Source organism: Lonchura striata, chromosome 10, assembly GCF_050655825.1.
Source record: "Lonchura striata isolate lonStrDom1 chromosome 10, ASM5065582v1, whole genome shotgun sequence".
NCBI lineage: Eukaryota > Metazoa > Chordata > Aves > Passeriformes > Estrildidae > Lonchura > Lonchura striata.
Genome location: NC_140712.1, coordinates 15,840,093 through 15,865,561, shown reverse-complemented (window position 1 = coordinate 15,865,561; position 25,469 = coordinate 15,840,093). Strand labels below are relative to the sequence as shown.

General features: G+C 40.9%; 3 protein-coding genes across 14 annotated transcripts in view; 1 reads left to right on the top strand and 2 right to left on the bottom strand.

Annotated features, from left to right (window-relative positions):
• ADAMTSL3 (ADAMTS like 3) overlaps positions 1 to 1,982 on the bottom strand; it is a 178,225-nt gene extending 176,243 nt beyond the window's left edge. Inside the window, exon 1 of one of the 2 annotated variants that reach the window (XR_014957531.1) lies at positions 1,743 to 1,981. Coding sequence is in view for 1 of the 2 variants with exons in the window: in XM_085588300.1 (XP_085444426.1) it covers positions 1,743 to 1,863 (121 nt within the window). In the remaining variant the exon portion in view is untranslated. Of the gene's footprint in view, positions 1 to 1,742 lie in introns of both variants that reach the window. The other variant, XM_085588300.1, reaches the window with a different exon arrangement.
• A 1,967-nt stretch (positions 1,983 to 3,949) lies between these two features.
• Positions 3,950 to 18,360, top strand: LOC110474273 (lamin-B3). Of its 9 annotated transcripts, none has more exons than XR_014957534.1 (13): positions 4,334 to 4,725; positions 8,449 to 8,605; positions 9,348 to 9,473; positions 10,360 to 10,530; positions 11,424 to 11,549; positions 11,670 to 11,890; positions 12,579 to 12,804; positions 13,541 to 13,648; positions 14,497 to 14,613; positions 14,710 to 14,811; positions 14,942 to 15,012; positions 16,277 to 16,308; positions 16,795 to 18,360. XR_014957534.1 is itself a non-coding variant. In XM_021537564.3 (12 exons), exons 1-11 carry the CDS (start codon positions 4,373 to 4,375, stop codon positions 16,261 to 16,263), a joined length of 1,713 nt encoding a protein of 570 aa, XP_021393239.3. In that variant the 5' UTR covers positions 4,334 to 4,372; the 3' UTR covers positions 16,264 to 16,308; positions 16,795 to 18,360. The 9 variants fall into 9 exon arrangements, 4 of the variants coding, with proteins under 4 accessions (XP_021393236.3, XP_021393239.3, XP_021393238.3 ...); XR_004148741.3 differs by having other exon boundaries at positions 16,258 to 16,308; XR_014957533.1 differs by having other exon boundaries at positions 4,333 to 4,725; positions 14,710 to 15,012; positions 16,258 to 16,308.
• Positions 18,361 to 19,035: 675 nt separating this feature from the next.
• The window catches only part of SH3GL3 (SH3 domain containing GRB2 like 3, endophilin A3), a 46,423-nt gene continuing 39,989 nt past the window's right edge, over positions 19,036 to 25,469 (bottom strand). For all 3 annotated transcript variants that reach the window (XM_021537568.4, XM_021537566.4, XM_021537567.3), the window contains one exon: positions 19,036 to 19,955. In XM_021537568.4, the coding sequence (XP_021393243.1) occupies positions 19,750 to 19,955 (206 nt within the window). In that variant the 3' untranslated portion in view covers positions 19,036 to 19,749. The remainder of the gene's footprint in view (positions 19,956 to 25,469) is intronic.

Sequence of the window (25,469 nt, the reverse complement as noted above, 5' to 3'; positions counted from 1 at the left end):
GTTAGAATAAGAATTTTGAGATAAACTTATAACACACTTATTATATCATTTTGTGGGCTTGCAAAATATATTTTAGAAAGGATGTAGGTGATTATGTTGAGCATAATTAGAAAATATGCATTTGTATTGATAAAGGTTGAATACAGATAAAGCAAAATTAAAAATTCATTGCAGAGGTAAAATAGTTCCAGTTTATCTACACATAGCTATATGCTCACATAGCTTATAACAAAATAACATCCCCACTGAGGCTATGGACATGGCATATTGAATTCCTGAACTTGTCTACCATTTTCTTCTCATGCAACAGTACCAGTGACCTGTTTTCCTCATTCTGCAATGGCCCTCACTTCTGTTATTGTGCAAAACAAGATGCTATTGAGAGCTATGTGGAAGAGGCAATATTTGGTGAATAAACAGGGGTTCTATTGCAAGTCATGAGCAGTGGACAAAGGTCAGCAGGACCTGCCCTTGCTGTAAGGGGTCACTGGGGGAGAGCAAGAGCAAAGCAGGCAGCCTGTGTGCCACAAGATGACTTGTGCATGTCACTACACGAGCATCCACCACGAAGCACACCAGTGTGGAAATGGAAGAGAACATAAGGAGGAAACAGGGAGAAGGAATAAAAAAAATTAAAGGTCGGAAGAAACACACAATACATCATTGGGATGAATACCAGTGACACACAGAGTGAGGCTATGAAAAGAGAAGATGAATGCACACTTCCCCATGCACCTGCACACAGCGAGCCAGGTGCTGGGCACAGCAGTGCCAATACAGACCATGCATAGCAACAGCTTCTGTGTGTGTAGCTAAAGAGCAGAGTTTGATCACTGACAGCTGGCAACCAGGACAGCCTAAACAAGGAACTTGCCCAGTGTCACCTAACAAAGGCTATTATCTGTTGCATTTTCTACATTTCATATTCTACCAAACAAAATCTATTGTTTACTTCTGTATCTGGTAAGGTCACCAAAAAAAAAAAAATTATTTTTTCCCCCGTTACCAACTTATAGAAGGCTGTTGTTCCATAGCAGACAACAACTGACTTGTACTGCTTAATTTAACCAGGCAAATAGAGGCATAGGCTGGAGTCCTGCAGAGGACGATCACTTGTGCATTGATGTGTTCTTCAAAGGCCTTTCCCATCTCTGTGTACTGCCACCAATGACACAGAAACAGTCCTTTAACCTTTCTGGTGGGGGATCTCTAATTTTCTCAGGAAAAAGTACCTCCTCTGGTACTGTAGCAACCATTATCAGGCCAACAAAACCCAATTTGTCCTCAGCACTGGTCATGTGAGAGTCATTAAGAGCTCTCTGTAAACAGACTGCTTACAGAGGAGACATTTATTGCTATAGTCCAATACCTCAGAATATTATCATTTAAAACAATATCATTGCTGTACATAGTAGCTCCTTAAGATGTTACACTGTCCAGTGATGCCTTCATTTATTTCCACTGGGCATTTAGGAAAAGACTCTGGTGAACTACAGAGCAGAATAACATTCAGAGAAAAACACCAAAGCACTACACAATTTTCCATTGTTTTTGCTGATTCTGCATTTATACCTAAATTTTTAAGCACAACATTGTCACAATAGTCAAGCCTAACTGCTTACTATGTACAACCTCAACTACATTTAACACTCAAAAAGTAGAGATGAATTCAAGCATTTTGTATTGGGTCACAAAAAATGAATTCTAAAAAGAGATATTATAATCAAGAAACTTCACCTTACCAAAAGTACGTAGCAGACATGGCTCTAACAAACTTTCATCCAAGGAAAGTCCAGCTGCTTCCCACAGAACAGAGAGCCCAGTCAGGTGGGCAGGAGCCACAGAGGCTGTGCCCTGTCCCATTGCTCCTGGGCGAGATATGCAGGGGGCAGAGGGAACAGCCAGGGGAGCAGAGAGCACAGGCAAAGTTACAATAACCAGGCAGGCACAAACCAAGCCAGAAAATCAGTCCATGGGCCAGCAGAGCCCACAGCTCAGAAAATCCACAAGGGAGAACAAAGGGTGGGGCTGAGTTTAAATGGAGCTCCAGCAGCCCTGGGCACAGCGTGGGCAGAAGCCTCAGCTGAGGCTGGTCAAGGTCATGATGGCTGTTAGTGCACTAGGAGCCCTGACATTTTGGGACAAACACCCTCACATTGCTTACACCTGGCTGGAATAAGTTAGAGATACCTACAGAAAAGGATAACCAAAAGTTTACTTGATTTTTTTTTTCCCTCCTTCTTTTTATTGTATTACTTCAGTGCTGTTTTCTTTTTTTCACCTAATTTCACCAACTCAAGCTCAAGGGCTTATTATGATGCTTGAAAAAATCCACAGTGTTTTTTTATTTTAACTTTGTGGCATCTGCTAATACCATCTAAATCTCCCATATCTATATTTTTCTGTAAAAGGACTATTTGTATAATATTTTTGCTGTGATTTAGTCTGGGATGTGTATTTTCCTTTTCCCATAGTTCCTTCCCCCCCCCCGCCCCAACCCTCATCTGTTAATCCTGGAACATTCCTAATATCTTTAAACTTGAAACAGTAGGAAAGGATGGCACAGGCTTATCTCTGCAGGAATTCCTCAGCTATATTTGTGGTCTGAGCAATACAGACTATCAAAGAAGTCAGAAAAAAATGTCACAAAGAAAAGAATCAGCAACAGACTTCCATTATACTTTTCTTAATTTGCCTCCTTCTGTTCTCGCACAGGGAGAGTAGGTAAAGAATACAAAAGATAAAACTATTTTGGACTATTTTTGAACTATTTCTTTCAGCTGTTTTTGTTTGCATTATTACAAAGCCTTGGCAGAGAAGGAAAAGTATTCTTAGAATAGCAGATTTCTTGCTTTGTCCTGCATCTGTTCCAAAACTGTACAATGTATTTGAACAGCTGGCCAGTAACATGCAATGATCAAGCATGGCAATGACACACGATCACAGTGTTCTTTGTAGAGGACTGAGGTTTCAAAGCTTGGTCTTAGAGGTATATGTTCAGATTTAAACTATGCTTTTTATTTTTCTTGAATTGAACTTTCTATTGGCAATCAAGGACAAACTCATTATATCAAAATAAAATGCTGGAACAGCTCTGCAGGAAAGAATTTCCTGGTGGTGTTGCTCAGACAAGAACCAGAGGAGCTTAATCTGGCTCTATGTCATTCCCATGCTGCACATAGCTTTAGAATATTGAAATTATTTTTGGGTTTTTATAAAAATGTGTAAAGATGCTCAGGAAAAAATAAATCCTTTTTTGTGGATTCACACCTTCGTCCAGGTCCTTATCTGTACTGTACCTTCATATCCATAGGTATAAGTGACTTAATTCTAAACTCCCGAACTACACTCTTGGGGCAAACTGTGTTGTGCTCCTGTGTTATGTGCCTGTCCACCTATAAAGAGGAGGTTATATTTATGCCTACACTCTTCAAAAATATATGTCTTTATATTTAAAGAACTCTGAGAGAATGCCAAGATTATTTTACTGCGTAGTAAATAACAGCTTAAGCTAAGATCTTAATTGACATTTCTTGTAACTGCTGCAACAAACACTGTAATTTACAGTTAATGTTCAGAGATTTTTATGCTCATACTGAATGAGTTTCTTACAGCATCTGCTCTCAAAAATTGAAGTAAAAAAGGGTAAATTAATTAGCTGGTGGGGAAAACTGACAATTGTCACTGTTCACATCACTACTAAAGGAGTGCTGAAGCAACCTTCTTACTAAACACTGATTTTATTAAATGTAATTAGTGTAAAGCTTTACAGACTGCTTTACACATTTGTCTTCGTGCAGTTTCTCTTCCTACATCCCTTCTTACTTTTGCTCGCACATCAGCTTTTAAGCAGAACACTATATAAGTGGGATGGCTGACAGGAAAGCTAAAACGCCCACAAAGAGCAGAACTTGTTATTTTCATCAGCTGAACAATTTGCAGAAAGAATCCCAGACACAACAGGCAGAGCACTGACGCAGCAGCATGCTGGAGTGTGAGCATCACTGCAGCTGTCATGCATCTTCCTAAAGCTGGGATTTTGGTTTCGCCCCGACCCCTTGCACCGGTCTGTGAGAACGCAGGGCCGCGGTAGGTTTTTCCTTCCCCGCCTTCTCCGGGCAGCACCATCGGGCTGATAAGTCACATGTGAAAGATAAAGCGGTATGGAGGGGACGAGGGGAGAAGAATAAAAGTGTTTTCTAGAGGGCTCGGCCGGGCCGGGGCAGCCGCAGGGCGCTGCCGAGCCCTTTAAGCTGCCCACCCTCGGCGCGGCCGGCGGCAGCTGGGCGCTATTTATACCGGGGCGGCGGCGGGCGCTCGGTGTCCTGCGCGGGGCGGTCCCGGCGGCGGCGGGGCCCGGAGCGGGGCTGCCATGGCCACGGCGCTACCCCCCGCGCCGGCCAGCGGGAGCCGCGCCGCCGAGTCCCCGCTGAGCCCGGCGCGGCTGAGCCGGCTGCAGGAGAAGGAGGAGCTGCGGCAGCTCAATGACCGCCTGGCCGCCTACATCGAGCGGGTGCGGGCGCTGGAGGCCGACAAATCGGCGCTGCAGCAGCGGCTGAGCGAGCACCAGGCGGGCAGCGACCGGGAGCTGGGCTGCCTGCGGCTCCGCTACGAGGCGGAGCTGGCCGACGCCCGCCGGACGCTGGACGACATCGCCATCGAGCGCGCCACGCTGCAGGTGGAGCTGGGCAAGATTGGCGAGGAGCACCGGCAACTGCACGTCAGGTCGGTGCTCCGGCCCCGAGCAGGCCTCCCTGCCCGGGGACAGCCCGGGGAGCCGCCTCTTCGGGGCTCCTGCAGGAAGAGGGGAAGGGGATGCTTCTGGCAGGAGCCCGCGGGTTCTGGGAGGAGTGCGCGGTGATGTTTCATGTCCAGGTCGTGCAGGCGTGATAATCCCGAAGGTGTTGCGCTCTGGGGTTAGGAGACGTCTGGATGCCTGTGCGGAAGAGGTGCTGGGGCGATGGTACTGAGTACCTCTGATGTTGTGGGGTCACATGAGCTCCTGCAGAAGGTGGGGTGTCCTTCTCGGCTATGGATGCATAGCTGCATCGGTTTGGTATCCTCCTACCTGTGTTTGCAAACACTGAAGATGATGGCAAGTATCTAGAAAGTTATGGAGCAGTGGAAGGAGTGCTTGTATGGAGTCAGAGTGCATCTTTTTTGGGCTGTTTACCTCAGACTTTGTCCAGAGGGGAATACAGATAGACGCTAGTTCTGGGAGCAGTATGGCTTACCTGAACCAGGTTGGTTCTGCTCAGAAGTTTTCCTAGTTGCTTTTAAGTCTGAGATGAGCTGCCTGCTGTTTTAGCTTGACTTTCTTGTAAGCTGTGTATCCTGAGGCTGGAATTGTCATCTTGGCTAGGCTCACCAAACCTGAACAAAGGCAATATGAGTGCTGTCCCATTCTCCAGGAGGAAGAAGAGGTGTGTGAACAAGTGTCCAATCCCAACAAACTTCCTCTATAGAAATATGCATCCTGCTAGCACTGCTAGTTACTGCAATGCCCTGTTGTACCCTGATATCAGTTATAGTCTTGTAATAATTTGGATATCCACAGTCCCCTTACGTCTTGTTATAAACCTGTATCAGAGCAAATTTAGGCACCAGCTTCCTCTTTTAATGCCTAGAGGAAGTCTTGCCTCCTCATAGACTCAGTAGGACTCAAGCAGTTGTTCTAGTTGGGAATAAAACACATTTTTACTGTAACCTTCTGTTTTCAGCTCCATAGTTGCTGGGGTCATCTCTGTCATGCTGGGTTTTGGCTCACAGATCTATTTCATAAATCTGACCAGCAGCTTGAGTGGACAGTGAGGAGAGGGGTAATGCCTGTTCTAAGACTTTTCTGCTGCTCTTTGTGTTTGTATAACTCTGGCTTTGTTTGTAGAGCTTTAGACTTGGCAGATATGCAGTTCTCTAGACTGATGGGTTGATTTTTTTCCCTTTACAGAAACTAGGTCTTAGAAGTGGTTAAATTTACAGCCCATGGGAAATGATACATGGTGCATATTGGTTTCTGAAGGGACTGGACTGAAGTCCTAATATTAATGTGTGTTGCATCTGGGCTGTCTAACTGCAAATGTCTCAGATGACTTGGAACAAACTTTGAGGGTATCGTGTCCTTAGATATATACAACCTTTAAATAACCTGGTGGCTGTTTTAACTCTTATAGAATGAAATGTCACCAGATAATTTCCCAACAGTATTAACTATTGGCCCTTATAATTCACTGATTAAGAGACTCAAGGTTTTTGACAACAGTAAACTGATTCCGTTTGTTTTTTTCTTGCTACTTAAACAATGGTGACTGGAAGCAGGCCAAAGATGTTTGGGGAGGAGGAATTGTAGATAAGCATATTCGTTGAATTCAGAGCCTCAGGAAGGTCAAAGCAACTGCAGTAACACAGCAGTGAAAGACAAGAGCAGATCCTTTCTGCACCGAGAATATGGATTTTCATTTTGCTCCTGAAAAAACACAGTGTAGCAAGGTGAGGTTGTTAGAATGAATTCTGTACCTGCTACTGACATCCTCTGGTCTTGACAAACTGGAGTCTGTTTTAAACACACCTGATATCTTTTGATAAAAATATTTAAATTCTCCAGATCAAGCCTACATGACATCCTGATTTATAAGAAATGTGATTGGCAGTGCCTCAAAGTTTTTGCTTGTAATTGATAGTCTGTAGGCCATACTTAGCTCTGGAATGGTTGGTATATGGAATGTTGCAGAGTACTGTAACTGTCACTGCTTGCTGCATAGGGGTGGAAAGTGGTGTTCTGGACCCCAGACCTGGATTAAAGGGTACTAAATGCTCTTGTCAAAGTCAGACTTGTTAAATTGTTGTTCTTAAAGATGAAATGTCTCACTTCAGGGTTCTTTGAAAATAATATTTTTCAGGAAAGAATCCAGGAAACCTGAGCCTGGCTGTCAGATGCTTACATTGGAAAGTGAACTGTTAAAGCAGATACTAATAGAATTTCAGTTTTACACACACTTTGATTGGAGAATGAAATTTTTATTATTGTAGGATGGAACAGTTAGTATTACAAAGTGTTACTGACATACTTAATATCATATGTAATACATTAAGTTGTAGTGGTAGCAGAGACCCCAAAAGGAAGGTGAATAATTAATAACTAGAAAAGGAAGAAACCTGAAACTACAGCATGTTATCTTGTTTTTCACTGTTAGTAGAGCTATGTTTCTCTTAGAGTCTGAGTAAAGAGTAAATAACTTCTAGCACAACATAGTCAACAAATGTCTCTGAAGAGCAGGGCTAGAAAAGGCCTTGATCGAGCACCTGATGTAGCCACATGCTCCAGGCCTGTGCTGGAACCAGCCATACCTGCATCTCTTCCAGCAGATTTTGTGTAACCCTTATTTTAAATTCCAGATGATGGAGATCCCAGAATATCCCCCCCAGGCAGTGTGCTCCAGTGGTGAACTGCCAGTTTCCTCTCCCTAACATCTAACCCACGAATTTCTCCCTGCAATTTAAGCCCGGAGCTTCCTGTCTTTTCCACAATAGACATGGAAAACGGATTCCCTAACTGTGCAGCGGTCCTTCATGTATTTAAAAATTGTTCTGTCTCTTGTCACTATTCCCTTCTCTAGACTAAACAACCCTTAGTATTTTCCAATCTTTCCTAGCAGTTCAAGCTTTCTAAAGCTGATCAATCCTGCAGAATTACTTTGGACTTCTGCCAACAGGTCTCAGTTATTCACTGGAAAACTCATTGTATGAGTTGACACAACTTTGCCACTTGGCAGAACTGGTGTTGCCAAAATAAATTGAGGACTTCCTTTACTCTTCGTAATCCCAAATACGAGTTTTGAACAGGGACTCTGGATAGTAGGCGGGCAGCGGGAAGGATTTTAAAAGTTGGAGCAGTGTGGGGAATTACGACAGAGTTGTTCCCCGACAGGAGCTCGTTGTGGGCCCTTCTCGCACTTGGCTGTGGTGCCGATGGCAGCTGAGGTTGGCCATCCATGCGGCACTGCGGTTCCGCCGCCTGGGCGTTGGTGTGCCGCTCTCCCTGTGCGTCCCTGCGGGGCGAGGGAGGCGGGCGGCGCTGGCTGCGGGGCTGAGGGGCTGCGGAGCCCGGGGCGGCGGGACAAGGCTGGCTGAGGGCGCTGCCCCGGCCCTGCGGCCGTGAGGGACCGTCCGGCCCGCCCCGAGCAGCCGGGGCCTCTCCCGCCGGGAATGCCGTGGAAAATAGCCGCCTTCCGCTTGGGCTTCGCACGGAACGAGCTGGAAAATGGGTCAGGAATCTCTCCGGTGTAACCAATGATGCTTGTCGGAGGGCCCTGTCTGGTTTGTTTTCTGCTCTCACCGTGAGCCTGACAAACCTTTCCTGTGTTTAACCACAGACCCCTCTGAAGGGAAACACGTTGAGGACAAACTCTCCCTCGCTAGCTGCACTTCACAGTGTAATGCTCTTTCCTGTAGGAATTCCAAAAAGGAAAGTGATTTAAACCTGGCCCAGGCTCGTGTGAGAGACCTCGATGCCCAGCTAAATGCGAAGGAAGCTGATCTCGCAACAGCCCTGAATGAGAACCGGACTCTGGAGAACTTGCTCCGTGAACTAAAAGATCAAGTACTCAGTGTAAGGCTTGCTGTTGGAATCTAAACTTTGCTTTTGCTCCTGCAGTTTTTGCTTCATTTTCCTCAATTAGTTATTGATATTTAAAAGCAGAGAAATGATAGTATGTCAAGTGTAACTATGACAGTGATAGGTAGACAAAAACAATTTCTACAAACTTGCTGACAGCAAATGCTACTGACAGTGATTTCCTTAGAACTTCCACCTGTTGTAGGTACCTTCAATTCTATTACCATAGGATGTAATGTTTTTTGTTCCAAAGTCAAAGCAAGATGAAATGTCCTGCTATAGTCCCTGTAGCATTCTCTAACACATCAGGGAAGTGTATAATCCTGAAAGTGTATATTAATTTGTCAACACAGGCTGTATTTGGAGGATTAAGTGTCAAAAAGTTCTATTAGTAGCAAGAAGTTTGGAATAATTACAGTTTTAAAGGGAAGAATATATATGGATAGTACAATTGATTCATCAGAAGTCTGCTTCAAGGAGTCAAATTTAGCTGGTGGGATTAAGGAGTGTCTATATGTGCCTTGTGGGAAGTCTAGTCTACATAAAAACTAAATAGGATTCTCTCTGTTGCTGGTATTTGGATCCCACTGACATAAGAACTTTACACAGAGTAACCCACTTCACTCAGCCAGTGTGTTTTGATTGCTGGGGTAATTGTTGAATGACCTGTAACAAATTGGCTGCCTAACTTGAAAAAATACCTCTTAATTTTGATAACACTGTCTGTCTTTTCCAGCTGAATCTGTCACTGGAGGATACTAAAAAGCATCTCCACAGTGAAATGCTGAGGAGGGTGGACCTAGAAAACCATATGAAAACTTTGCAGGAAGAAATGACATTTCAGAAGCGCCTTCATGAAGATGTATGTTTTAGCTTATTAACAAGGCATCTTTTTAGGTGTCCATGATCCTTGGATGCACTTAAAGCCCATCTTAACTTTGCTTTTATTTCTAAAAAGGTAACTAGCAACCTATGGCAGCCCATCAGCTCATAACACCCACCTAAATAGGAAGGCTCAAGAAAGTACTTAACCTCGTGTTGACTGGGATAGTACCAATAGGTATCTGGGATATAAGAAATTTCTTAGGCTGCTCTTCTATAGATAAATGAAATCCCAATATATTACTTTGTGTAAGTGCTAGTGTATATATTAGTTACTGTTAAATGATTCCAGATATTGAAACCTAAAGTAAGAAGTTAAATCTCCTTTAAGCAACTTGTGTTCCCAACTTTCTTAGCACTTCTCAGAGGTGTCTGTGAGAGAAGTCAGTACATACAACTAAACAAATAATTTATATATGAATGTAAACAAGCTTGCTTCTTACTGGTAGGAATCTCAAAGTGTATGGTTTGCTAGAGAATTCTAATTTTTCTAACTAACTGCTATTACTTTTTGAATAAAACAAGAATAGGTGAAGTAACAGTGCTTAAAGAAACTGAACTGTATATGCATGTGTTCTTAGTTAAAAAACCAAATAGAATCTATCCAGTTCAAAAAACTAGTCTTGAAAATTAAATATTTACTACATTTTAGTTTAAGCAATGTTGGCAGTGAGGTGGAAAAACACAATAGTGAGGTAGCAAGGTGGATGTGCCAGTCTTAATGGATGAATAAAATATGCATAAAGATGAATTACTGTGTACTCAATGATAAATCTGCTTCAACAGGGAAGGATTTGTGAAGTTGGTACACTAAATTCAGTTTCAAAGTGTATTGGCTTGTTTATTCTCTGAGAAATTTCTTCTAGGAGCTCAAGGAGACAAAAAGAGTCCATGAGAGCAGGATAGCAGAAGTAGAATCTGGCCGTCAAAGAGAATTTGAGAGTAAACTCTCAGATGCTCTGCAGGGGCTCAGAAAACAGCATGAAGAACAAATTCAAGGCTACAAAGAGGAGATGGAGCGAACATTCAGTGCAAAGGTGAGTTTGGAAAAGATGACAGTAAAACAAAACTGAAGTTCTCTGCACCTTGACACAATTAAGGTCACACTGGCAAATACAGCTCATAGATGGAGCCTCTGCATAGCTTCTTGGCATAAGTTACGGAATTTCAAAGCAGTGTCAAATTTGACAGTAGGATTTCTGCAAACATTTGATCCCAAACAAAACTGGTTCAAGCATAAATAAAGGGAGGGATTAGAAGTTGATCATATTTCAGACTTCTGACAGATTCAGGACCAAGGTGTGTTATGCTTGTGTTAAGCAATTTCAGTCTTGAATAAAACCTAGCTTTTCTTACACACCAACTTTGATGCCAGCTCAGGGAATTCCTTTGGATGCCTGTGTTTCTGTTACCACTGAAAATTCTCTAAGTGCCTCTTGAAGGAGCACTTTATCCTTTCATGGGATATCTCAAGATTGAGGTATTTGTAGAGGAATTCAATGCTTCTTGTAAAGATGCAGGAACTCTTTAATAATAGACATTCTGGGGAAGAGTGATAATAGTTTGATTTGTACACCCACTATCATGCAGTTCTATGCTTTGACAAGCAGCTTCTAAACATATTCTCCATTGGTCTTCTGGAAAATCAATTTACTTAATATCCATATAACTAACTGAAATATCCTAATCCAGAAATTTTCACTACCTGATTATTGCTGATTTTTTCTGACATAAATGTCAAACTTGTGTTAACCTCCCTGGAAAGCAATACAGAACTTTCTGACCTGGACTCTATTGGTATCTGCACACTTCAGTAAAAGATAACTATTTCCAGGTGTAACAGGTGAAAATGATTTGGTTTTCCTTCCTTATTCATAATACCAAATATATGATAATGTGCAACCCAGGACTAACAGTGACTTATCCACAGGTGGAGAATGCCCAGCTAACTGCAGCAAGGAACAGCGAGTTTGCCAATGCTGCTCGTGAAGAGCTGATGGAAACACAGAAGAGAGTTGATACTCTGATATCTCAAGTTAATCAATATCAAAGCAAGGTTCTGTCTTTATTTGTATAACCTTATAATTATTTTCATTTACTCTCAATTCAAAATACTGGCCTCTTCTTGCTAATCTTCACTTATGGTTTCATTACTTCTCCCTCCCCTTAATTTTAGAATGTTGCTTTGGAGAGCAGAATACAGGAGCTACAGAATTTGCTGGATTATGATCGTGATCTCCATCGAAGGCGTATGGCTGAAAAGGAGGAAGAAATGGCACAAGCACAGAGGCAGGCACAAACACAGCTGGAAGAGTATGAGCATCTCTTAGATGTGAAACTGGCTCTGGACTTGGAAATAAATGCATACAGAAAGATGTTGGAAGGAGAGGAACAGAGGTAGGCTATGACAAGGTCTTCATTACGAGAACTTGCTTCATTCAAGACCTCTACACTAACTCTTTATCCTTCAGAATGTGGGGGGACAAGAAACAAACATTAAGCATGTCATCAATATAATAATTCAGTTACTGAAGCATCATCCTCTGTAAATGGCATTTATATCCCACATCTACCATGTGGTATAGTAAGATGAAGTAATGTCATAAATCCAGCTGATAAAGTTCAGAGGTCCATTAAACATCCCTCAGCTCTCTCAAAGTTTCGTGCTACACCTTAAAGAGCATTCAAGCCCCTTAAATGAAGCTGGGAACTTGGATCAACTCCTGTCTATGCAGACATGGTATCTTGTATGCATGGTGAGAACATGAACTCTCAATACATGCTAGGAAGGGTCAAAAACTTAAAATGACTTTCATTAAAAGTTGTGTCTGTTGAGACTTTAAAGGAATATTTAGTGCAATTGTGAATCTTATCAATATAAGCTTGCTCTGAACTCTGGGGCTGTCTTCCAAACTAAACAAACCACTTAGCTACTCTTGCCAATAAAAGTAAAATTTTGTATTCAAGACCTCATGGAAAGCTTGGATATAAGAAGCTGTAAGGCTTGGATGTAGTGGGAGGGTAGGCATGAGAAGAAACAAAGCACATCAGATGCTAAGGTGAATGTTATCTGACTCTCTTCTAGGCTAAAGCTGTCACCCAGTCCATCTTCACACAGCACATCAACTCAAGCAGCAAGTCAGGGGCGGCGCTACCTGCATGGGAAGAAAAGGAAAATCAAAGAAACCAAAAAGAGGGAGCATAGTGCTGCACTTAAGACTATTCAGCATGTTTCAGCTACTGGAAATATATCTATTGAAGAGATTGATGCAGATGGGAAATTTGTCAGGCTTAAAAATCACTCTGATGAGGTACTTCCATTTTCGAGTCTGCATTGCAATGTATGACTGCTTGGGGATGACTTTAGCTTAGTGACAGACTTGGTGACTAAGCTTTAGCTTAATAGCAGACCTTTTGGTACTGCTGGTCCTCTGTTCTAGGGCTGTCTGGGAGGTGCTTTCTGGGTGGAGGTGCAGGAGCCTCTATTATGCAGAAATCAAACACCTTCAGCTGTTTGTCATCAGATTCAGGCTAGCACTACCAGAAGTACTACTCACCCTTGATGAACTAAATAGGGTGCTCTAGTAAATTGGATAAAGATGGCTTTATATTAGTTGAAAATACTTAAAACAGCTAAAAGGTTGAATAGAGTTGGTGATGTAGAGGGTTTGTCTGGCCAATTAGCTAATTCTTCCACTAGTTTAGTTTGCAAATCCAGAACTATTAGAATTCATCATCTGGACTTCAAACATATGGCTTTTAGTTTAGCCATTTCAGCCTGAAATACAGAATGACCATGAAATTTTAAGGTGTTTATGGTAGGTGGCCATGGCAAACTTTCTTTATCAGAATCTCCCTGGCAGAGACTATCATGACCCTCCTGTTGATGGAAGGTAAGAATAGGTGTGGCTTAACTTGATGAAGATTAATCCTAAAGTATAGGGAGACAACACAGGGAAGCTTTAATGTAAATGTGGCTGAAAGAACCTTGTGCTTGAATTATATGGTGTTGGTCTGTAATGCTGAGAGAAATCTCTTGTCCTACAGGATCAATCTCTACATGGCTGGGTATTGAGACGACATATTGGAACTGTGGCAGATGTTACTTACAAGTTTCCTTCAAGGTTCACTCTTCAGGGAGGCCAAGAAGTTACAGTAGGTATTGGGTTTGTAAAACTTCCTCAGAGCTGTGTTCTTATGTTAGATGTTCAGTAGAGATTTCTGTAATATGGGAAACTAAATAGATACTCCAAGTATCTAAAGAACTAAAGCTCTTATTTTATGTGTAGATAGGGGGAAAATCCGTGAAGCAACTTGATCTGAAATGCTAATTGCATTTCCTTTAAAACTTGGACTGAACTTGGATTATCCCAGACTGGAGTGTGCTCTAATTGTAAACAGAAACATTGTATTCTAGATTTTGTTAGGGTTTCCCATACTCCTGTGACTGGATACAAGTTGTGCCGAGTCTCAGGCTCTTGCTAAAATCTTCAGCCTATTGTGGGTCAGCAGTGCTGAGGTCATGGTTTGTAGTAGTAAGAGAAATACTAGCTCTAAAATCATACTCTGGGTACATGTAGGTGGTGATCAAAGAGCTGAACTCTACACTTGCTACTCCAAACTGTGGAGGAGTTCGTTCAACAGATCAGTGAGTGACTCCAGGCGAGAGGCTCTTGCACACACAGTTGCTGCCCTGAGCATGTCTGTGACTGTGACTTGGCTCTGTGACTCAAATGTTCTGAGTGGCCAAGCAGGGCTACCTCTGCATTGGCTAGAAGCTGTTAACAGCCTTTTCTGCAGTTTTACAATCTTCAGCTAGAAAAACTTTACCAACTATTCTTGGTAGTCCTGAAAAGAACTAATTTTCTAGGGATTACAGTGCTTCAGTTTGTCCTACTGGATGTCTTTGGTATTAAAATACTTAATGATTATCTATGTTGGATTGTATAATAATTTCACTATAGAAAAAGGTTCTTCAGATGCTCACTGTAAATGTATTGCAGATCTGGGGTGCAGCTGCTGGTGTAAGCCCAGGTCCTAGTGATCTGGTCTGGAAGTCTCAGAAGTCTTGGGGAGCTGGAGATAATATTGGTGTTACACTCATTACAGATCATGGTGAGGTAAGTGAAATAATAAAATGCTTCTACCGTCCTAATGCTAAATTTGTTTGTGCTTAATTCCTGTGGGGTCTTGGTGGCAATTCGATTGTATTGTAGGAACTTGCAGAGAGAAAGATAATGCTTGTACCCAGAGAAGAAAGTGAGCAAGATGATGATTATGGAGAAATAACTGGAAGTGAAGCAGAGTTTGCATCTCAGGTAAGATGCCTAAAGTTTAAATATATGCTGTCAGCAGAGTCAGTCAATGGCAATTTCTTTTCCTTACTAAATTAAAATATTTCTTCAAGTATTCATATCCTGCAACTCTTAATGTTTTTCTTGATGTCAGACCAAAAGAAGAAGAAAAAAGAAATGTTGTTTGGTTTCATGATAGTGGTTCCTGTGATCATCCTTAAGCAGGTGAGATGGTGAGAATCAGGTTTGTCACCTCATAAAAAAACTTGCTTCATCAGTAGTGCTGCAGTCTCTTGTCCCATGTAGGATGCAGCTTGCATGGCTTTGCATCAGAAATGCAACTGAAATATTGCTTATTCTCTGAGTGTGACCAAACTGTAGCATGAACTGTTTGCTATCTTATTACTGACACACTGAAAATACAACCTTTAGTGTCCACTTCATCTAAATATCTGACTGTGACTTAAAGCTGTTATCCCAAGAACAGAATGCAAACACCACTTCTGTGGGATGAAGTGACTTGACACTCCTCCAGTGTTCCTAGATTGCTTTTATGACAATTTCAGTGTGAACTTAAGGTCAGTATACTTAGAAACTTTTGGCTACCAATTTGTATGGTGTAATATCCTGTGCAAGACTATCCAGCCCCTTCAAATGGCTCTTGACTGACCATAGTACAAGTCTGAACTGATGCATTTTGGATGCTCCTACTGCACTTTGATATATTATTAGCTATCATCAATTGCTCAAATAGTCTAAACCAACTAATATGAGGGCTTTAAGTTGTCCTAACCAAACAATTATAGACTGTACTTGATTCGAGTTAGTGTCTTGACCTGAAATAGTACTATGGTACAAGCTCCAAAGCCTGAGAGCAAGGGGGTGCATAGCTAAGAACCCTCTCCTTCCTGCTGACCAATGTTCAGCTACTTCAGCTCTTCCTAAAACTGATCCTACACAGTTACAAGGAGTCACGTCTTACTGCACTAGGTTAAAGCTCCCACTACCATTTCCTAGATATTTTCATAATATATCTTCCTGAAAACCAACTTAAAAGTACCTTACTACTGTCTTTCTGAAAAAAAAAAAAAGGTACCTAAACAGGCAGTTACTGCCTGCTGGTTTTTTGGTTTTTTGTCCTTTCAAACAGAAAATCTGGGTAAATATCTGTTGCTACAATTCCATTTGGCTTAAAGGGTATTTATCAGTCTCCTGACCTGCATGTACATTCTTGTAATATTTTCTGTCTCACTGGAGGATGGTGAGACCCTGTTAAATAGGCGATTGAGAAGGTCTATAATGCTGTTCTGCCCTTTGGGGTCTTAGTGCTGCAAGCTTCTTTTCCTACTCAGAGTAGGGCCTCTCCTCAAAGATGGCTTCTTTTTATTTTAAAAGGCATTTTTTGAATTTACTTACATCACTTGTTTAATAATCAGTGATGGAAAGCAAAAGTAACTTTTTTCCTTACAGTTCTAATCTATTTTATCAGCAACTTTACAATACAGTTGTGTGCCATTTATGGTAAGAATCAATTCTAATACTTCCAATCAAATTTTAATGCCATTCCTGTTTGCTGAATTCCTGTCAAACTTTTGACATTAGGACCTATATGCTTCTGCTGCCTTGGTAGTACTGACATGGCTTAGTAAACAGAAGTTCACTTGTGTGCAGTAAAATAATGGGAAGAATGCATGCTGTGCTTTAAAGGAAGGCAATGTTTCCATGTTTTGCTTCTGCTTTTACCATCCTAACAAAAGCAGCATATATCTGCATGCCATGTAGGTTCTGATGCTTGGGAAGAGAGGAAGTGATGGGCAGTTTGACAGCCTTTCATTAAGGAAGGCACAGGGTCCTGTATTCCATGGACTTAGACTTGTAGCACAGTTCATGTACTGCCTATTGAAAATCTGCTTTGCTTTATTAATAAGTAACAAAATCTACCTGCCTATATGAGGATCAAGTAGGTAATCAGCAAGGAATAATCAGCCTAATGTTTTCTTTCTGCAGCAAAATGAAGATCCCAGCTGTTCTGTCATGTAATGTGGACAATCATCTGAAAACACCTCTCAGTCCCAGGTGACACAGACTGTATCTGTGTTGATATCTTCTGTCATATCTGGAATTTGGAACTCACATGTTTCATCTGATGTCTTTGTGAGAAGCATTGTCCATAACATGATGGAATTTCCTGCCTTCTGATACTGGACCCTGGCCTTGGATTCATATACAAAGTAGAATACAAGCTCCATGTGAACTTTTTGACTTTTATGCAAGGATCTGGTTTCTGTGACCTGCTGAAACAGAGAAGGGTACAGAGTTTACAAAGCTTCTAAACATGTGCCCTAGAAGGATGTTAAATACTTGACAATGAACATGAGGCTGCCTCAGCTTTCTCAATATTCTGACATGGAGTTCTCCAAAAGTAATTTCTCTTTCTAGCCTGAGCAGGAAACATGGGACCGATCACACCCTTGTACCTTGAGCAAGTCTGAAGTAAAACACTGTCCTGAAGAGTGATGAGTGGTCTGAAAGGTTTCCTGCTCAGATGCTGATGCAGATATATAAAATTGGTCTGGATCAGTTCCTAGAGTGAAACACTTCAGAATTAAAAGCAAGTTGTCAAAAATATTCCTGCCTGTTATTAAATGTACTGTTTCTATAGTCTAGCATCTGGAAGTTCCTGTTTCAGTATTGTATATTCCTAGGTATAGTGTTTCACAGCAGAGCTGTGCCAGCCTTAACTTAGACAAATGTATCCTGAAAATGTGAAAAAGCATCTCATTCTGACATAGCAGGTACTGTGACCTATGCTGCTGGCCCCGTTTCTTGGTCCCAACAGCTTTCTAAGGGGCTAGGGAGAAAAATATGCTAAGTCAAAAATCAAAACTAGACAGCCTCAACTGTAGTGAAAAACACAACAAACTCACTGCTTTTGGAGCCCTTATGTGCTAAATCTCCATGTAGGCTGCAGCTGTGGGGAAAACTGGTTATGGGCCAGTGTGCAGCTCCCTGTCATTCTGGCAGCTCTGTGCTCCATGGAATGCTGTCCTGGAACCCTCAGGAGGGAACAGTCAGCCTCGGGAGCACTGCAGTCACACTGTCTCTCCTCCTGCTGGCCCTGGGGGAAAGCAAGGGCTTTGAGCCACATGAAGTAAACTTCCACCTGAGAGCAGGAGGGGAGCAGCTGAGCCTGCAGCTTTCTCTCAATGCTGGAATAATGTTTTCACCATCTTTTACCTTGCCAAAATGTTCAGTTCCAAATTCAAGACCTGCTTTGTGTTAGGATGCAGGTGCTAAGGTGAGGTTTTCCTGTGCTAGCTTAAACTCTTATATTATTTAAAAATTCTAATTTTGAGACATCAAGAGTAGATGCTGGTTTAAGACTTGGATTTTAGCAGATCCAAATTCTTGTTCCATCTCAAACAATAGAAATAGCTGCTGCTCTAACTTTGCTGTATTTATCTTTATTTCTTAAAACTTTTTTAACTATTAAAGATATTTTTCATGTATATAAAAGCAGTCTTGGATTTAAATATTTGCAGATTAAATAATAAAGGTCTGTCTGTTCAATGATTTCTGTTGGGTGGTTCAAAAGACTTTGAAGTAATAAATCTGGAGATTTTGGGAACTGCAGAGTGAAGAAACCTTAGACAATGCACTCTGCTCTCCTGTTTATCACTTACTTCAACTAGAGCTGAACTGCTATGAGCTTAAGGGGACTCTTCAGTAGACAGCTTCCCCATAAAGAATTCAGCTCTAGTCTCATGAATTTGTCTTGTATAGAGAGCAAGTGGCAAAAACTGCATCTTCCTCCAGGGCTATTCACTTTGTTTGGTCACTACTACATTACTAAGCAAAGCAGGAGATGGACAAAAACAAAGTGATTCTATCTGCATTTGGATAAGTACTTCTGATGCCAGACTTCTTCCTTAATTTTGAGGGTTTTCTGTTCTATTTTTAGTCATTACATGTCTTTCCATCACTGCCTAGTCTTTCTTCTTTTCATCCCTTTCAACTAAATATAAGAAAGAGAAATGTATTGACTTCTCATTTGTGTGCAGTAGGCACCAGTGATACTCACCCCTTTCTCTCACTGGAGTTCTATACAAACCCTATGGAACTGGGAGCAGATTGTACTTGGTTCCAAGGAACTTCTCTTTTCCTTCTGCTAGAAAAAGATCTTAACAGACATAAATACTAAACAATCAATAGGGAAGTAGCAGGATTATTAAAATTACAGTGCAGAGGTGTCATAAAACTAGTATTTTATTCATGCATTGGTTTTGACACCAAAAGCTGATCTATTCAGCAAAAGTGGATTCCTGCTCAAACAAGTGCCAGAACCATCAGTACAGAAGCAGCAACCACTTTTCTTATCCCACAGAAATATTTATTCAGTTTGGTCAGTAAATTATACCAATTTTCAACGCTGAGAATTTGTACTTAGTACAACATCATCTTAATATTGACAACAACCACTTTGCCTTTTGTCAACATACAATGCAAACGATGAATTAACTTGTTCACAATAAATTATGGTGTGATAGATGAAAACAGCTCAAGGACATCATTAACTTAGAAACTGGTTACAGTTAGCTTCACTAACAGTATTTTTTAAAATGGTTTTCAATAGTAAAATCATTGCAGCCAAAGATAAAAAAAACCCCACATACAATAATAGCAAGGAAATGCATTTTTGGAGCAACAGTGAGCTACCAGTAAACACTTCATACAGTGATCTTCAAGGCACAAAGCAAAAAAACTGGGTATGGGTTTTTTTGCAGGTTGACAAATCAGGGAAGGTGAAATATTTTTGAATATAAAATAAATACATTTTAAAAAGACGCATACAAAAGTCAGTAAGTCAGTCAAATAGCAAGGCTTTCACAGAATGCCACACTGACAGAACATTTGTGAATCCATTTCAGTCATGAAATCATGTTCACAGCTCGAATGACACAATCACTGAGGCAAGGGAACTATCACTTCAACATAATTAATGGGGAAGAAGCCAGACTCTCCATTTAACATCCCCTCATACCAATTCTCATCAATCTGATTGGTCAAAGTTATGATGTCCCCTTCCTTAAATCCAAGCTCGCCTTCATTTTCTGGCTCAAAGTCATAGAGAGCTTGGCAGCAAGGCTGATCCATGTGCACTGAAGAACCTGCCCCAGTGACAGAAAAAACAACCACATTAATTGAGCTTCCCAGCATCCCACCACCCACTAAGCACAAAGAAAGGGGTCAAAATTGTAGCCGTGCTGTCAGCAACAGCTTTTCCATTGCTTTTATTCATTAACATCTGGTGCTTCTACATATAAAATATGAGATTAGTGATAATAAATTGAAAGCATAATTGTCCCTTAAGTTCAGATGCTACTCCTCTTTCATTCCTAGTTGCCTTCCCTCTCAAAAGGATGTTTATCTCCAACTGAGGGTTTGAGTAATCAGTTGTCAAAACCCATGTGCTCTCTGTGAAGCAGCTGCCAGAGGAATCGGAAGGGCAGGAATTGAGGAAGCAGAAAAGTCAACAGGGGAAATGGCAAGAAAGCCTTTAAACAAACGGCACTGCAGCTCACTGGTGGTGTGGGAACACCTCCCAGGGGGCAGGGGCTCCTGTCCATAAACAGCCCTGCAGCCTGAGGCACACTCCTGGATTTTCACACCACACATGCCATAGCACAAGTGAGGTTTCATCCTCCCCTAAGCAGTGACAGTTCTGGGTTACTGCTCCTGAGCTCATGTGCTCCACTCCTTTATTTTACACATCCTCCATCTGAGCTAAGGCAAAGGCTATGGTAGAACAAAGGCACCTCACCTGTCAAATTATTTTAGGGATGAAAACTGTTTTATGATACAGTATCTGGCTGTCCTCGTGATTTGCAATGTTTATCCTAAAAAGATCTTTATTTCAAATCACCTTTAAACATTAAAAAAAAAAGTTAACCTTGTTAACTTGTTAATGCAGTAAATACCTTTTTTAATTATATTCTTATGGAAGAGTATTAATTAGCTTGGATTTGTGGTACCAATATATATGTAACAGTTCATATTAATAAATAATTAGAATACATTTTATTAGAATAATTATGTTCAAATTGTAAAGCTCTACTCTGCGGTCAAGGATTAGTCCATGGTTCAACTGTAGTTCAGCCATAACAGATTTTTTAACAACATACGTAATGCATCTAAGTAAAAGTCTGGTAATTTGAAATACATTTAAAAATGAAGAATAGGAAAAAAGACTTAATGCTGCTGCCTTTTAAAGGACAAGACACCTCTAGAACACTAGTAGTTATATTTAAATTATTCAGGTTGTCTTATTTGGAACATTGCAGCAATACTCAAATATTCCAGTCTTGACTCTCCCAGCTATCCTTTTTTACTGGGTAAACCTGCATGCAAGTGGTAATGCAATACAGATGTAACAGCTAAAATTGCAAAAATGCATTTTAACCTGTTAATCATGGTAACACACAAGAAACTATAAAAGAGAACTGCTTGGGCATTTTCTAGATAAAGGAATTAGGAGATGTCTCTAAAGGAAACCAGCTAAGAACCAGTGGTGATCACTCAGAGAAAATAGACAGGTGAAAGCATCTTTTTAATTGACAATAATACAATTGGGGGCATTAAAACTAGAAAGTAGGAATTGGTTTTCTCTTTCGTGGGTATATTTTACCCTTGATAGCAACAGAAGAGAGCTTTTATTTATAACACTGGAAGGGAAGTGCCAACAGAGACTAAGCAAACCTTCCCAGAGCAGCACTGTCATGATGCCAGGCTCATCCTCTGGAAGGCTCAAGGTAGTGACAAAGTACTACAAGAAGTGACTAAATCAGAGCTACTCTAATACATTGGTACAGCTGAAAGCTTGGTAGTCATACATTTGCTGAAGGACTCCATGCAGAAAAAGAGATGATGAGCCAGTTGCCCAGCAAAAATGGACTTACGTTTAAAACCAAAAATGGACTGATTGTATTTAAAAATAGCAGAGTTATTTTCAGCCTTTGCCAGGGTAGAAGTGGTACCAGCTCTCTGGAGCTGTCAGCAGCAGAAAGCAGCGATCACAGTAATTGACAGCGTTCCCCACCTTCACCGGCTGCTCCGACGGGGCTCAATTGTTACTGCAGGCCACTTAATTTCTGACAGTGAGCTACCTGATCAGAGATGGATCACATTTGGTTCATTTTAAGCTCCAGAGAACTGTAAAGAAACGTCTGGCAGCCTGGAAAGGTTTTTAAATAATGGCCACAGCCAGCACAACTAGTTTCACTCCAGGCTGTAGGATCAGTCAAAGTCTTCATTAGAGTCAGGCAGCTGCTGCTACTGTATAATCCAGTGAGACAAAGCTTCCCTGACAAAGGTAAGGGGGCAGCACTGCCTAACACTCTGCAACACACACTGCTTAACATCACAGAACTGCTGGCACCACTCCAGCCTTTTGCTGTCGACTTGCACAAATGTTGCAGAGGTTTCAGCTAAATATATTGCACTCTTCTATTTCTGCCAACAGGGTTTATATTAATTTGCAACTCCATATGCACCTCTTTTATTTCTCTAGTTTACATCCCCATCACAGTCAAAAAAGAACTTTAATTTCCAGACATTAATTTCCAGACAACTCAGATCTGGACAGCACAAAATCAGGGTAAGCAAGAAGCTGTCTGTGATTCCTGGAGTGTTACAGGATGAAACCAAAATGCCATTCAATGATGGTTTGGGTTTTTTGTTTGTTGTCCCCTAAGGGAGGGTGTTACTGCCTGTACCTGCATCAACTCTGCCTTCTATACCATGCTGTATACATCAGGTAGCAAGACTGTACTTTCATAATCACAAACTGGAAGCTTGCTAAAATAATTAATCCCAGTCTCCCTTATAGCTGAAGTGAATAAGCACTTAGATGCTTATGTTAAATTCCAGCATGTGGCAACCAGATACATATATTTCATATCATAGTCAAACCTGATAAACAAACTGAGTGAAAGGCATGATGTAATACAGCAATTAAAGAGTTCTAAAATGAGCCAGTTGATGCTCACAGCTGCAGCTCATTAATGAGGATAACAATGAATTAGAACTAGAGGTTTTTTTAATCTGCATTTACTCAAAGCAGCCAAATAACTCACAACAACATAAAAATTATGTTTATATGAATCTAGCCCTGCAAAAGTGTGCGAGTCATAAGCAGTAATTAATCCTCACATGTTAGAGATTATACATAGGAAAATAGTATTTCTGCTCCAAGAAGTTGATAGTTGAAAAAATAATGTGGAATATGGGAAAAGTAATTTCCATGCTCAGAACTGTACCATGGTACTTGTGCTGAATGTGTCACATCTTGCTTTGAACTATCCTGCAGATCTCCATGGCTTTGCTGAATACCAAGACACTACTTACCCTGAGGGACAGTATCAGAGAAATTAAAGATCTGCATTTTGACAGGGTCAATATGGAAGCAGAGAAAATTAATCATGGAAGGACTTGTTTGAGTAGGATGGGGAGGTCAGTTTCATAAACAAAAAGAAGGTGATTACAATGCTATTTCCTCATCTCATGGAGACTTTAAGACATTTAGCAGTTTTGCTTAGAACTGCCTGGTTCTCATTTCTAAATAACAGATCATAAAAAATCTTATCTGTTTCATGATTCCAGTTTTAAAAAGGGACAGAAAGGTTTTCCCATTTATAAGCAGGGCATATGGAGCCCACTGCAGTTCACAGAACTCCATAGACAATATTTGAGTAGGAATAGGAAAACAAAAGAGAATGAACAGAGATTTCAGTGACAATTTGTACCTGCTGGGGAGGTAAGCACAGCATCTACACCTTCTCCAGGAGGAAAAAACCAGCATACATGGTCTTTCTAATGTTATTAGCATGTAAGTATGGCAACAATTACATCATATATCCCTATTTCTCCTTTTCATCTCTTTTGTGGTGGTTTTATTTAGTTTCCATTCTGAACTAAGTTTCCATTCAGCACTAAGCAAGTGAAGCAGTGACATCCCCTCATTCAGTGATATGCAAACAGTTGGTGCAACAGTCCATGGATAGAGTCAGTGAATGGAAGTGCCTTGCTCCTTCTCTATATTAATGATTAGAGGTCATTTATTTTCCAGTTTTCACTGAATTTCAGCTCATTAGAACTGAGATTTTTCTTTAACTAAGGGCACTGGAAACAACCTGGAGAAGTCATCATCTGTCTTTCTCCCAAAGGCAGGACTGATTATCCTTAAAGGACATCTTGGAACAACTGCTGGATGACAATGATAAACCATTGTAATGCAGTTTGACACACTAGCTTATATACAGGTGCTGAATCTGAATCTCCTTCCTCGCCTGCACATGCAAAACAGGCAAAAAAATCCCATATAATTTGGTAAGTAGTTGATACTGCCAAAAGATTTTATTGTGATTTTTAATAAAGTTGCTATGTTTTTGCTACTTTCATCCAGATGTGCTGTGAAAATACAAAGTTACTGATCCCTGCAAACACCTCCAATACTTTGCATGAAATGTGTCCTTGTGTCACAGGTCTTAGGAACCTGAGATAATGCACAGAGGGGCTTGTCTCCCTCCAACACACAATTTACAGCAACACAAAAACTCAGCATTCAGGCAGCACAAGGAGCTTCAAACCAATTGAGGAATCAGATCTCGCTGGGTGGATTTATGCTGCCAAACTGCTGTAAATCCCCTTCAGTATGCATTGCATAATGGTTTCCTCTTGTAGCACAGTGCAAGAAAATTAAAGAGACATTAGAAGGAGCATGAAGTTACATCTCCAAGCTTTATTCTTTCACTTTTAGTTCACTCATTTCTCTCCCAACAACCTTTAAAAAGGAACAAGACTGGAGGGAAGAAGAATTTGGACAGTCAGAAAAAAAAAAACCAAAAACAAACCAACAAACCTTCAGGAAAAGATCCTAGATGCCATGCCAAGTAAAGAAAGGAACCTTTGGCTTACTACTCCTCTATTTTCCTTTCAAATAATGTCTATAGAAAAATCTCAGGGTTTTTCATTCTCATTTCTTTGCATATTGTCATTTGGGTTTTGTCTGGGGTTTTCCTTTTGTTTGGGGGTTTTATTGGTTTTGTTTTTAATGGGCTCATCTCATCATACAATGTAGTTATTAAGGAGATAGGACAAAATCATTTTCTTCATGAGATAAGGAAAAGCTATTTCAATGTGTAACATTGCTGATTATTACTATTCACACAACTTTCAAAAGTTGCCTTTTTTTTGTGAAATCAAGAGCCTTGTCAAAGGAAAGGGTCTTAAGCCCCCACCAACAGGTACCTAAAGTACTTCAATTCATACTTTGGTACATAATTTAGAGGACAGTGAAGTTAGAAGATCTTAAAACCAGTAAGAGTGGGAGTAATCTCTCTGGATTTTACATAGCTAATATTTGAGATCCTGTACAGATCATTTATGCTCTGACATTGTGGAGAAAAATTAGCACCTAGTGATACTCCAGACAGTGATCAAACACACCCACTGTAGGCATCTGTCATTGCAAGAAATGAACTGTTTTCTGCAAGTGCCTCTCCCTCTCTCTCTTCCCACCCTCAGTGGCAATTCAGAGACCTAAAAGACCAAGGAGAATGCCACACCTAAATTTCAGATGGATAAGGGTCTGTTGAGAGGAACCCTGATTCACAGTTCTGGAGTCA